Source organism: Strix uralensis, chromosome 10, assembly GCF_047716275.1.
Source record: "Strix uralensis isolate ZFMK-TIS-50842 chromosome 10, bStrUra1, whole genome shotgun sequence".
In the NCBI taxonomy this organism is placed as follows: Eukaryota; Metazoa; Chordata; class Aves; order Strigiformes; family Strigidae; genus Strix; species Strix uralensis.
In genome coordinates, this window is record NC_133981.1 from 8,411,241 (window position 1) to 8,425,301 (window position 14,061).

A 14,061-nucleotide genomic window follows, 5' to 3' on the forward strand; every position below is an offset into this window, starting at 1 on the left:
TTATTTCATGGACACCTAAAAATCAGCAGACACTTCTGAGAACTGCATGAGAGATACAAGGAAATGTGAAGCTAAAGGATGATACAATATTACCCTACATTGTGAAGATGCTTTAAAAGCCGTCCATTAGGAGTTTTCTTACTCTCTTCATGATATTTAGAACTAGCAAAATAAATACACAGAAACACCACACAATTAGACTAGACACCTGAAAGTTTGACAATCTAAGTTTTCAGAAGGCTGGGCAGGTTACTCAGATGGTGTTAGTAATGACCCTGTTTCTTGAGAATAACCACTGTATTCCTTTGCGACTACAAGCAATAGCATAACAGTACAAGAACATCCCATGTTGCTGCCCACACCCCAGCCCAGTCCTAAAGTGACTCTCTAAGGTCATCAGACTTAGGGTAGCATTACCAAGGTCTCCAAGGTGCTCCCATTCCATACATTCACAGACAAGAGCCAGCAACATGGACCATCACACTGCAGCTGGACTGCTTCAGCAACAGGTACCTTTTCTGTCAGCTTTCGTTTTAAATAAATGGAAGGGCAGAGCGTGGCAACCTTGCACTCCCATGGAGATTGGTCTGCCTTTCAAGGTACCACAAGAAGCAGGTGTGAGGAGGAAGCAACAAGGCAATGGAGGGGAAAAAAAATGAGCAGGGTTAAAAGTGCAAGAGAAAAAAGTTGGGGGGAAGGAAGACAGAGCAGGGAAGGGGTACGGGGAGAGCCAATGGATTTAGCAGCTTTCGAGTATGTCAGAGCAGCAGGATCTTGGCAGCAGGATTTTGAAATGTGCTCTCTGACAAATCCTCTTTTGTGACAAATGCCAGACGTTTCCCATCATTTCCCAACCTTTCAGTTTATGGTCTGCTGGCACACTCAAGAAAGTTATTCTTCTATTGAAAGAAGACCAAGATCCGGAAAAGCCATGAACAAGGGGCTTCCATTGGCACAGGACAGCCAGAGCTGAACCTTAACCCCCACAGCCAGTGGGGAGCTTTGCCTGGGGCAGGGCTGCAAAGTCTGCCACTTGAATACCAGATAGGAACCGCCTGCTCAGAAAGGTATTTGAAGGAGCATTTCTAAGAGCCTTCCAAACCCTGTACGTGAAAAGGAACACGATAAGCAGTGCAGATGGCTATTTCAACACCAGGCTTGTTGTACATCTACACCACGGCCATGCTGTGGATTCCCACACTGCGACAACAGCTTTAGTTTCATAGCTTGAGAGGGACCTGCACCAAACACAAAGTGCAGCTGGGGCTGGGCAACCCTTCTCCACATTTACGACAGGCCGGACCACAGCCTTGGACCCCCAGGCCTGACCTGTAGCTCCAGCCTTACTCCTTTAGGCTAATTTGTCTGCTTCACGAGGCCTGCCTGACACTGAAAGAGCAGCAGCAGTGCCTACTGATCTCATGGGTGTTTGGTGACCCTACTCATTGACTTTTAGAAAATGGACAAAGAGCACCAAGGAAAAAGCAACATTCCGCATATCAGCTATATACATACACTTCTCTATCTAAGGACATAGGGACCAGACAAGTGAGAACACCAGCTGCTCCCTGAGCCACCGTGGCAGATGAGGCACTGTTTGTATTTCCACTTTGCGGACAAGGAACAGCATCCTGAGGAAGCAATTCTCCACGGCTAGAGAAAATCTGTGACTGGAATCTTTCCTAAGTTCTCAGGTCGTCTTTTACACGTCTTGATGTGAAATACCAAAATTCTGAAGATAAAACCTTTTGATCCTTGAGCAACACACCTACCATTGGTGATGGCTCTCAGTCCCATGGATCTGGTACAATATATCCACGTTTACAGAGCTGCTCAGCCATACCAACAGCACGCGTCAGCAGTGCTTCTCTATCAGACCAGACAGGAAGCAGAACGGCTCTGCTTTACCTGGGGATTTACTGCAGAGCAAAAGATGACTATTCACAGTTGATACAGTGCTTGAAGGATCCCAAACCCTTCCCTCGCAACAACAGACTGTTATTTCTAACATTCATGCTTTCTTCCTGTTCACACAAAAGTCAGCTTAGCCATATTAGTTGTGGGTTTTTAGCATGTCTGAGTACAGCAGCAAAGTTTAAAGCTTGTTATCACAGCCCTGTGTGCTGATACAGAGATACATGGAACCACAAGAAAAATAAAGTATCCAAATAGCGATAAAGACCTGACAAATCTGCAAAAGCAAAAAAAGCTGACGCTGAAAAGTTGTCGTCCGTTTCCTCAAAGCACAAAATACAACCCACGTGATAGATCCCAACCACCACAGGAAGGAAAAGCAAGAGAGATTTATTTTTGCTTTTTTAAAATGAGGATGTTGTCTGGAGTCAGACCAGAGCCCACAGTCCTGCTCACAGCTGACGGTGCAAGACTGGAGCAACTCTGTTGACCTGACAAAGTTTTCCAGATATTCAACAGAAAGGAGATGAATACATTAGAATGCAAAAGCCATTACATTTAATTTTACAACAGGAAAAGGCAATGCGTTTAATATTGAACCTGTGCTTGACAAAATTTCTCGGGACAAGGGGGAGAGCATCTTTTCCCTAAGGCTGTGGATGCCATGATGCTAATCCAAGCCTAACAGCTACAACAGCAACATGTCTCCAACTTGTCCTCTGCATAGGAGACAACTTGGGGGATGATGAATTTTCTGGCACTGTGCTTGCCTTGTCTCTCATCTGCTTTGGATGCAAAGCACACACAAAAGCCCTCCTTAGGTGGCTGGGTTGTACCCACTATAGCACGGCCTCTCTGAGTTAGAAGGGCCTTAAAGGAAAAGAAAAACAAAGAAAAGAAAGGACTGTGGAGAGACAATTGAAGAGGACAAAACACAACCATCCCTTTGCTGCCCCTCAGGAAACTATACAAGCATCATGCATATGAAATCTAAAAATGCATGTTCCTTACCAAATTGCCATAATTATGTGTAAGTATTAAAAGTTACTCTGCCATATATAAAGTAGTAAATCCCATGAGATCAGATTATTAAAATAGTAAAAACATGCTTTTTTTTTTTCCCTCTTCATCTAATCCTTTCTACTTATTTTACCCACAGTGCTTCCACCTAATTCATCTGCTACATAATAAGCATACTACACAAATTCCTTGAGAGCCCTTACAGCACTGCTTTAAAACAGGAAATAGTAAAAAAAAAACATTAAAATTACATCATCGCAGAGACTATGTACGCTTTGGTCTACTCTGAACCATATGAATCTACAAGTACCACCAGTAGAAAAACACACTCTTGCTGTTAAAAGTCTAGCAGAAAATAAGGCTCTTAACAAAATATTTTTTTGCAATTGCACCTGGTTTACACAGTGAATTTCCACTTTTTATAGAAAAATAAAATACCAAGAGAGAACAACATTTTCATCTCCGAACTGCTGAAGTGCTCAGGCAGATGGAGCTCCCTGCCTGGCTCCCCTCTGCCTGCTGCCTTCCCTCAGCGACCCATTCCTCATGATAAACTGGGGTGTGTAACTCCAAAAACGAACTGCAGTGACTCATCAAGAAAAACAAGACTTGCACAGTACTAGAGAAAAATTACTGCAGTTTTCAATCAGCTTTCTTTGAAAAGGATGTAATACTCAATTAAGCAGAGAGCTCTTTGGCAAAGTAGGTATCTGATACCTGTCAAGTAGGGGAATCATTATCATTGCACAAAATATATATCAAACATGACTTTCCCTAAACTTGCTTATTTACTACCTTGGTTCATTAGATATTCCCAAATAAAGTGAAATAAACAATCAACCCCCTCGGCAAACAGGCTCTAAATTAATAAATCTTTGCTCATCTTGTTTCAAATGAGTTCTTTATTGCAAAAGAGCAAGCTCAGAAGAGCACACAGCTGGGTTCAACCAAGGCAGAGTTAATGGTTCACAAGCAAGTGCCTAGCTAGGTATTTGAAGAAAAACTGTGCAGAGTCACAGCTGAAAGGCAAAATACACAATGACTCACTGGGCAAACAAGCAGCCATGGAGCACAAGGAGCACAGCCACAGCGCCAGTGCTGAGCACTGATTTCCAGTGAGACAGACAGCCCACGGGGAACAGGGGGTCACGCCAGAGAAAGCCTCTGTAAATATCAGTGCATGGGCATTTAAAAAGTGCACCTGCATGGAAAAGGAAACCAGAAACTAAACCACAGTGCTGCCTATGACAGGTACCAGATGGATGCCCTGAGAGTGAATCCTGTAGTGATCCACCAGCTCCGTGGTGTCATCCACTCACACACATGGAAGGAAACCCTCAGGGGCTGAAAGGGGCACCAAGACTGTGCTTGGTGGTTCTTCAGCCTCCGTGTGAGACCAGCAAGGACATCCCCTTGTAACCCATCCCCAATCCCGATGGCCCTGGAAAAGAGCTTCTAAGTGAATAGTTCACCACAGGTCTCCTTCCAGCCTAAGAGGCAGCAGGTCTGTGGAGCAAAAAGCTTTGTTCTGACACTCATGCTGAACCCATTTCAGGGCTTTCTTTAGGCCAGCTCTAGCCTGGCCCCACCACCTGAGTGCCCATTAGTGGCTGGCATATATGAGGTGGGCTCCAATGCCACACAGACCCATCTTGAACCCTCCAAGACCTCTCCAGGATGCAAACCCAAGAGAGTTAAGTATGAACAACTGGGAGATTTGGTCCAAATTTGTGTTTCTGCTGCAACCTCAGTCCTCATGGCCACACCTGGAGTTTTGATCATATGAACCTGGTGAGACTTCCAAAAACAGGCTGGACAAGCTGCCTGCAACAAATCTCAGGTGTGTCCTGTTTCTGAAGCTACCTTAATCTTGGGGTAAGCAGTACAGCAAACAGGTGCTTTGCTATCAGACAATTATTAACTTCTCTCAAGCAACTGTTTTCTAGCACTACCCACATTATCATTTCCACATTCTTTTCTAGGAAGAGGTTCTCCAGTTTGGCAAAATAGTCACCTTACCAAGCAAACACTACCCAAAAATCTAACAGTGAGCACTCCTAATTAGGAGCAAATTGTTAATAACAGTTTTTTGCACACATACCAAGCACTTCATTTTTTCCTCCGTAAAGTTTTTAAACTCAGGAGTTTGAGCCAATTACTCCATAGCTGCATCTCACAGGGGTATCTTTCACACAAACCTTTTCCTTTTACAAACTGTGTTTATCACCCATGTAATGATAAACCCTGGTGCCTCACACATGTCAGCTATCAGGAATTCATTATTTTGTCTGTGTTATGTTATACCAGTCGGGAGTTATCTTTGCAGCCCACAGGCCAGAATCAAAATCGAATGCGTCAGCTATTTAAAGAAAATGGAAGCCCTCCTCCAGCAATTTAATTAAATTTCAGGGAGCACGGCTGGGTTTCAGTCCTGGAAATGTTACTGAGGAAAATACGATCCAAGATTATCAGCCAGAAAATAAACTTTTTAAAGAAGTTACTTTCCTTATATAGTTCCTGTAGCTAATCTGATTTTAATAAATGTTCTTCTACTGCTAGAAAGACAGCAGTCAGGACATCTCAGTTATAAAACTGTCTCTTTCATCAAGCTAACAAAGAAAAATAATATTATATACTATTGCACAGAATTTTTGAGGGCAGATGCTTAGTTTGTAAACTATGAACAGCTAAATCATTTCTCTCCCAAGGAGACAACACTTTGTATGTTGCATATTTACATGATGAATAACTACCAGACCTATCTATTATTTTACTGGCCTGCCATAACATTAGCTTTCTTTAAAATTTAAGTAGAATTTCTAATATAAATAGAATATGGACTTTTTTCTCTCCAAAACTGAGCCATACCAGAAGCTGCAACTTGAATCAAATTCTCTTTTTAACATCCTTGCACAGAGTTCGAAACTCAAGATTTTGTAAAATCAGGCTTGCAGCTTTTCCTGTTTCATCTGCAAATACGAGAGTGGAGGAGCGCAATTAATTAATGCAGAGTTTCAAAACTACTATTAATAGCTAATACTTTGCTTTTGGTTCTTATTACAGGAGCTGGAGAAAAACTGATAGGAATTCAGTTTAAACAGAGTAGTCATCAACTGGAAGCCATAGATGAGTCATGAAAAGCAGACACGAGCAAAGCATTCCATCCCTCCTCTGGAGCAAACCCTGCCCAGTCGTTGCACAGGAAGGCAGAGGATCAGGGGTCTGCAGCATCCCAGACTTGCTGGGAACATCAGAGCTGCAAAACTCTCGGGAGGAACCGCTCTGCCCGTGGCAGCCCCAACACTGTCCCGTGTAAGGGGGAGAGGACCGGCTCATCGAGCATCCCTGCAACATGCTCTTCATCACACAGCGGGGAATTATCTTGGCTGGGATCACCAGTTCGGTAAACAGGAAAAGGAACTGGGTGTGCAGTGGGCTACACTGATCACGGTCCGCTGTCATCTTCGTTAATCATTCCTCCTGTGCCCCGCAGTCATTTTAGACTGCCTTTGAGAAACCAGAGCTGCCTAAAACAGGCACATATGCAATGGACATGCTGTGGGTGCAACGCTGAAGCACGTACTTAAGTTCTATCAAGATGTCTTAAAAGCCAGGGTCCTCTCGAAGTGGGACTTGGGTGGTTTATCTTACATAAAGCCTCTCTCCGAACGATAACGCGCATACCCTTGTCCTAACAGCCCAGCCCAGAATCCTCAGGGTCTTATTGCAAACCACCTGCAAGGGCCAAACCCCAAAGGCTCTGACATTTTCCGATATTTACTACCAGACAGCAAAGTCCTTCTGGAGTGACCTTTGTGGTATAGAAATCTAAAGTTTTTACTTTCTCCAAGCACCCACATGTCAGGTTGCTCACTGAAATTAAACAGATTTCAAAAGAATGTGCTCACCCACTCAGCATGGGGTAAGGGAGGGTGTTTCTCAGGAGTTTGCTGCTCTCTGCCATCAAGACGTTATCTGAGAATTTGAGCAGTGGATTGGGAAACGGGTCACTGCAGAGCCACAGGAGTTTGAAGCGTTTGGACCCTGGTACCGATCTCCCTGTTCCCAGCTGAAGCCAGTGGAAATGCTGCAGAGTGACCCCACCACAGGACACGTCCCCATGGAAAAGCTCCCTGCGGGATGCGTGAAAAAATCAGCCAGGCAGAGATCACCAGCGTTGTCTGGACTGGCCCATTTTTCACTTCCAGTAAAGATAATCTCTAGGACTTGAGGCAATTCCTGTATTTACCCGCGTTCATTCAGCGCTAATCCTATATAAAAAAATTAACCTGTGTGTTCTCACGTATGCATAAATGGTGCAAGAGCCACATTCCAGAAAGTGATTCAAAGTGGAATTGCCAAACGACAGCAAACACTGAACACAAACCGATGACACCGCAAATGGAGACAACCGCACTGCACAAGCAGCGCTGCTGCAAGGATGCATTGTGTGTATCACAGGCCAGTTTGGCAGGGGAGACCAGTCCAACAGTATCTTTGCTAAGATACAACAGTAATTAAGCTCGTGCTTTATCAGTGGTGGTCCAAACGACCACTTGTGATATGTAAAATGAAATTCCTTCACTTCTGGTGCGCTCCCCGAGGCCTGTGACAGCTGGCCATGCTCATTTGCTATGGAGGCACAACATATGTTTTGTTTAAGAGGAAACAATTGCTGCAGCTATTTTCATGCAACTGTTAGGGGAAGAGCTTCACTTGGAAATCACTCTCGTAGCAGAGTATTTCTCTCTCCAATTTTCTTTATACTTTTGAAGGTAATCACAGGCAATCCACTCCTTGCAACGTGTCCATGGAGGCATGGAAAATAACCACAGACAGTTCTTGGGCAAGTGAAGCAATAGTTACAAACCTATTTATGGCAAATGATAAGGAGTCAGTGTTAAATTTAAACCACATAAGGGAGGTTTTCACCACAAAGGTAGTTTTTAACCTTAAGACCTTTGCTTGAGAATTGAAAGCAGGTGCCACCAGTTGCTACAGTTTAACTACTTCTTGTCAAGTGAACAGCGATTCTCTGATTATCTGTGCTTAAACTGAGTTCAGCTTAGGGTGTCCTAGGGAGCCCCTGTGAGATCAGGCAAGATGAGCAGTCTTTCTAGAGAAAAATGCAGCACACTGTGGCTACAAGCAATGTCATGTGGGTTGCAAGGCAGTTCTACAGCATGACTAGGAACAGAAATTGTCTGTACAGCCAGCCCATCCAGTTTATCTTAGTCACAAGGACATCTTTCCCTCCCTGCAGGCGTGACAGGACGCCAACAAAAAGGAGAAGGAAGTTGTGATGGACTTCACAGAGCATGTTCTTCAGTGAAGGGACTAGCATTTGGAGAAGGGGTCTTGGGCAGCAGCATCAGCACTTACCTGACAACCGCCCACTGAAGGAAAAGCAGAATATGCCACTGCTGCAGGCTTTGGCAGTCTGACGTGATTTGCTGCCTGCATTTGAGCAGACGGCTCTCTACTAAGCATTTTCAAAGCATGGTTCTTGAAAGCTGTTGTAGCTAAAGCATAAACACACCTCTCTTCCTATAGGGAAACTTGGCAAGTAGTAAAATATTAACGTGACCAAAACCAACCTTCTAAATTTCTATTTGCTTAGTGAGCTGTTTCTAATTGAAGCTCTTTTCCTTGGCTCTAACAGGTCTGAGTGTGACCCCACCTCCTCACCACAGCCAGTTATCATAACCAGTGCATGTAAAAAGCGCTCTCCAAGGGCAAACCCAGCCTGATGATGCAGCTTTAGACAGCTAAAGCCCAGCAACCGGGTCGCACACCAGCTACAACACAACTGTCGGGTCAAGTGCGGGAAGGGGGAGGCCCTGGGGGCAGCTGCAGAAGAAAGCGGCTCATTGATCTCCAGGCAGGCAGCTGACGGGGCTCCGCGTCTCTCTGCATGTGCTGCCACTGTACGGGCAGGGCTGCAGGCAGGGTTGCGGGCAGGGTCACCCAGATGGATCCAAGCCACACTGCAACGCACAAGCTTTCTGGTAGGAAAGAGTGGGAGCGTTCTCCCCATCCCACTCAGGGAAGGGAGCAAAGGGGGATGGCCTGAAAAAACGCTCTTGACTCAGAGCCTGCTCACAAAAGGCATTACTCACCCTACAGACTCAGATTTTATCCAGCCCAGCAGCACATTTCACTTTCTTCAGCCACTGCTCACGGCTGGACTTTACCCCCATTTTTGATTGTTTGCAACACAATGCCAACACAGAAAAACACATCCATCAAGCACAGTAGTATTAAAAAGGAAAAAGTTATTACCTGGAATAGTCCCCTTTAGCTTCCTACAATTGAAAAACAGTGACAGAATTAAAACATGATCTCTTCAAAAGTCCTCGATTTTCCCAGCATTGTTCACTTCCCCACTCCCACAGCTCTGTGGCCAGATCCTGACCCCAGTTACACTCAGTGCAGAGCATGGAGGCTGCCTGCATGTATTCAGGCTCAGAATTTGGCCCTTTACGCTTCCAAGCGTAGATTATCCACCTACACCATCAATAAAACCGCTTCCAAAACGGGGATGAATTTCCCATTGGAAATCAAAAGATCACTTTTACTGCAGGAGAAGTGAAATACAATTCTCTCTCCGGCTGACCACATCCAGCTAAAGGTCGGCTTCACTGGCAGGTCAGCAGTTGAGAGAAATTGTACTCACTTGAGATGAAAACAACAGTTCAGGCAGATCAAGCCACTGCAGCTTTGCTGTGGCACTTTGCCACTGAGAATGCAACAGGGAAAAAAAAACCCCAGTGTTATAAAGGTAGAATTTTTTTTTTTGTAGAAAGTGGTAAATAATCAGAGTTTAAGTCTGAGTACAACAAAACTTGACAAGGAGAGGAAACACTGACATATTTCAACATAACAGAAGCATCAAAAACACATGCTCTGAAAGATTCACAGGCATAATATAGAAAATTTAGCTACAGCATTATAGTCTTCTCTTCCCACATCTCCAGAACATATTTAAATTAGAATAAGTGATAAATTGGATGGAAACCTGCCCAAATAAATTACTTCCCTTGATGAGTTTTCCTCTTTCCTTCCCTCTTTCAATTTAAAATTCCTGAAATAGACATTTATCTCATTTGCCTATACGGAAAAACAGCTCCCAACTTTTTTAGCCCCCCCCCCCCCCCCCCGCTGCAGAGACTATAACCAATGCAGCAAGGTTTTGTCTTTACGGGGGGGGGGGGAAACCCAGTAAAACAGCAAAGCTAAAACAAGTCCGAGTGGCCGGTGGCAGAAAGCCGACCGAAGGCTGGAGGAAGAGGCACTTACCTGCAAAATCAGGGCTGCCAACTTGAAGACGGTCTCACTCTCCACCTCAATCCGGCCCTGCGCAGGGGAAGAGCAGAACATGAGCCGCCAGCGCCGCCCGCCCCGCCCCCGGGGGGGAATGGGGGGGGCGGCTCTCAGTGCCCAACCGTAGCCCCGAGAAAGCGAGTGTGTGTGTCCCCGCGGGTGAGCATGTGGACGGACACCGAGGCAGCCCCCACCCCCCCTTTTCTCTCCCCCGCGTGTTTTCTTTACAAATCTGTTCCTGCATTTCACAGAACACGGGTTTGCGTTCCTGCATCTGCCTGCGCCCGCCGCGGCAGGGGCCTGATCCTGCACGCTGCAAACCCCCACAAAAACCCTGTCACAAAGCAGGGAGGCAGGGCTGAACCAGAGGTATTCTTACGGCTTGAAGCGCATCACCTCCTCAGGGCAGGGACCGCAGCTCGTTGGCACGAGGCGATGGTGGCACACACGCCACTGATGGTAAATAAGTAGTATTTATCACAAGGATAGTGTAACTAAGCTTCCCTTGCCCCACACAGTCCGGCTCTTACAGCCTCCAGTTCTTACAAGTACGCTGGAGGTGTAGTGCAGTGTTCAGAAAAACTTCAGGGACCCCCATGCTGGCAATCTCCAGTGTCTTGACCCCACTCCAAAACCAGTCCTGTCCTGACAGCCCTATGCTCTCTGTGACTTCAGAGGTGTGCAGCTCATAAATGTCAAAGCATCAAAACTACACACGCATCCTTTTTTTCTTGCTTGCAAGCTTAAGGGCATTCTTTCAAAGGTAGTTTCTTACAAGGAAAAATGCCAGTCTTGGTTCTATACTGGGACCAGCAGTAACGCTGGAAAAGTAAAGCTGATGCACTTACAGTTGGACACTCACATTATTAAGGATACCCCTTACACCTACTGCATCCTGCAAACCGTGCATAAAGGACAAGACTGAGCTCATGAACCAGCCCATCAATACAGAGGGGTTTTTTCTTATTGATCTTCTGCAAGGGAAGGTAGTAGACACAATGCCTGTCTCCTGCCACTGAGGTCCCAACACATCCTCTGTCCCCAGGATCTGTTGGTTGAATGAAGGGACAAAGCAGACCCAAAGCTGAAATAGTGCCAAAACCAGGGTAGCAGGAGGATCTACAGAATTACACACAGATACAGGGAAATGACATCTCAAAATATATAGGGCACATCTGGAGCCGAGCTAATTTACCACAGCTGCAGGTCTGGCCCACAGAGACTAAATTCAAAAGCAAGCAAACAAATAATTCAATTTTCATGGAAAGGAAGGGTTTTTTTGCCAGCTTTGTCAATAAAACATTCCAGCAGCAGTGCTCCCCCAGGCTGCTCCGCAACAGCAGACCAAGAGGAATTTCCCCTTCCCAACAGGTGTGGCAACAGCTATGCAGAAGTAGCCTCCAAAGCATTCCCAGACATATTTTATTAGAAGAAGAGGAGGGGCACATCACAAGGAGGAAAAAAGCTTCAAGTTCATCCTTCCTTCAGATCTCTTTCATGTTGATGTTTAAGAAAAAAGGCAAGGATTGCAGCCCAGAAACTCTTCACATAGGTGCAATTTTAAGGCACTTTGTTACTTCCAGGTCTGTATCAGGTTAGTCTTTGTCATGCACATCTGAGCTGCCTTCTTTTAAGCTTAAATTGCTTCTGCTCAAATATCCTCTGAGACCAACTGGGACAGCGGGAGGATTACGGGACATCAGGTCATCCCAGCACCACGCTCCGTACCAGCAGGCAGGGAACTCTGACATGAGAAAAAGCCATTGCAAGGAACCTCTGCTCAGCAGGAAAGACGGGCTCTGGTTCAGCAAAGCTGTCCTCGGACCACGAAATCAGGGAAAACAGGGCCAGAAGGGACTTTAAAAGCTCATCATCAAGACCATCTCCCTGCCCCAAGGCAGAATCAGCTACATGCGGCTCATCATCTTTTAAGCATATAAGAAACTCATCAAGATTTAACTATCCAAATGCAATTCTCACATCAAAGGCACTCTTCTCTTTGTTGCTGGCTCCAAGAAAAACTGCAGCACTGGGCGAGCTACCACAGCAGTGAGTCTCTGCTGACCCATAGCAATAGCTGCTGCTGGTGTTACAGGGGTGTTTGGGACTTAATAACCAAGCACCTCTTCACTTTTCATCTTCAAAGCACCTCACAACCATTAACTAATTAGCAATAGTAATTACGAGGCTGCTCTTCTGTGTTTATTTACTTGGTCCTAAATATGAGCGTTAAGAAGCTCTGGTCACTTTACCAGGCTGCAATGGCATTGCCACAAACATTAAAACTGATCCCACAAGCCACTTAGGGTTTTAGGAAACCAATAAGGCTGAAGGGGGACTGCCTTCTTCAGGTGATGAAGTTTCCATCTTTGCTTTCATGGTGGGGGTTTGCTGTGCTGATGTCCCCAGTTTTTCACAGGTTTGCTTAGAAGCTATGTTAAGGAGTGAACAGGAAAGAAGGTCCTTCCCTTACCTGACCTCTCTAAAACAAGAGGCTAAAGGTGTCTTGAGCAGAGCAAAGGGGATAAGCAGGACACCCCAGGCACAGGGCTCCCACCACAGCTCTCCAGCTGTTCCAAACCTCAGAACAGGGTAGGTCAGCCCTAATTATTATCACATATCACCATACAATAACAGTGGCAGGAGACTGGGGCCACGCTGAGGGAGGCTCTGCACCGAGAAAAAAAAAACCCCTGAGGAGCAATCAGGAGGACCCCTACACCCTTTCAAGGGACCAAAAATCAAGTAAGAAGAGAGATGCAGGAAGGCAAAGGGACTGCCCTGAGGTGACGCAGCAGCTAAGTAGCAGAACAGAGGATTTGAAGCAAGGGATCCCAAAGCCCAGATCAGCCTTTAGCTAGCTGACTAATGCTATACAAGTGACAGTCTCTTGGACAATTCTCTGAGCCTGGAATTATTTTCCATCATAATATTACACTATTTGCCATCTGGTTCCCCAATTGGCCATTGCTATAATGTAATCCAGCCCTGGGCTGTCAAAGAGTTTGAACAGCCCTTGGCTTGACACAAATCCATATAGCGGTACGTGTCACTCACACAGGAGTGCAGGACCACGTCTCTTTCCACTTGGCAATATTTGGATATTATAACCATCTTTCTGTCCCTGAGGCTGGTGGATGGGAGTCTTTGTTTTAGCATCGCTTTAACAGCAGGGCAAATTTCAGAAATAGATATGGAAAATGACTGTAAGAAGATTCATTTGTAATGTCTGGAATTGCCAGGGTAATTTAAGCAGAGACCAGTAAGCAGGTGGGGGACCCGGGGAGCCAGAGCAGTGAGTGCTTTTGTGGCCACATGTTGAAGAATAAGATGGAAGGCTTTCCTAGACTTATCCCAAGTGGGAACAAGGTCACTAGTGCAAGGTTAAGTAGATAGATGTAATTCAGATAATGGAATCTGAGTCTTCTACATGTTAGATGTAAATAAGTTTAAACAGAGTAGCTGGTGCAGCTCCAGGGAGGGAATGAAACTGATATTTTTCAATTAGAGTTTGCACAAGGACCAATCATTTTAACCAGCGAGACAGATTCAGCCCCTTGTGTAGCTCTCCAAAAGGCCACTGGCTTATCTAAACATCGCGTTTGGTCCAGCGGATTCAGGTGGTGCCTTTTGTCATACTGACAAACATCATAATAATAAAAGGTTGTAGCAGATGTCCAACCCAGGTGGCAGTTACTGTAGAGCAGGAATAGGTCACTAGCTCACCAGCTAGTAAAGACCAACTCCTGCCTTCAGTGCCCCCGGGCAGAATTTAGCCCCCGATTCAGATGGGAGCTCAAGTCT

At 45.5% G+C, this 14,061-nt stretch overlaps 1 protein-coding gene across 7 annotated transcripts in view; it reads right to left on the reverse strand.

Annotated features, from left to right (window-relative positions):
* Positions 1-14,061, reverse strand: part of FRMD4B (FERM domain containing 4B) — an 85,973-nt gene that overhangs the window by 34,247 nt on the left and 37,665 nt on the right. For 3 of the 7 annotated variants that reach the window (XM_074879129.1, XM_074879127.1, XM_074879128.1), the window contains exons 6-7: positions 10,234-10,290; positions 9,217-9,239 (exon numbers count right to left, since the gene is read on the reverse strand). The exons of 3 other annotated variants lie outside the window; for them this stretch is intronic. In XM_074879129.1, coding sequence (XP_074735230.1) covers positions 9,217-9,239; positions 10,234-10,290 — 80 coding nt within the window. Of the gene's footprint in view, positions 1-6,842; positions 7,789-9,216; positions 9,240-10,233; positions 10,291-14,061 lie in introns of those variants that run through there. One more of the 7 variants, XM_074879130.1, reaches the window with a different exon arrangement.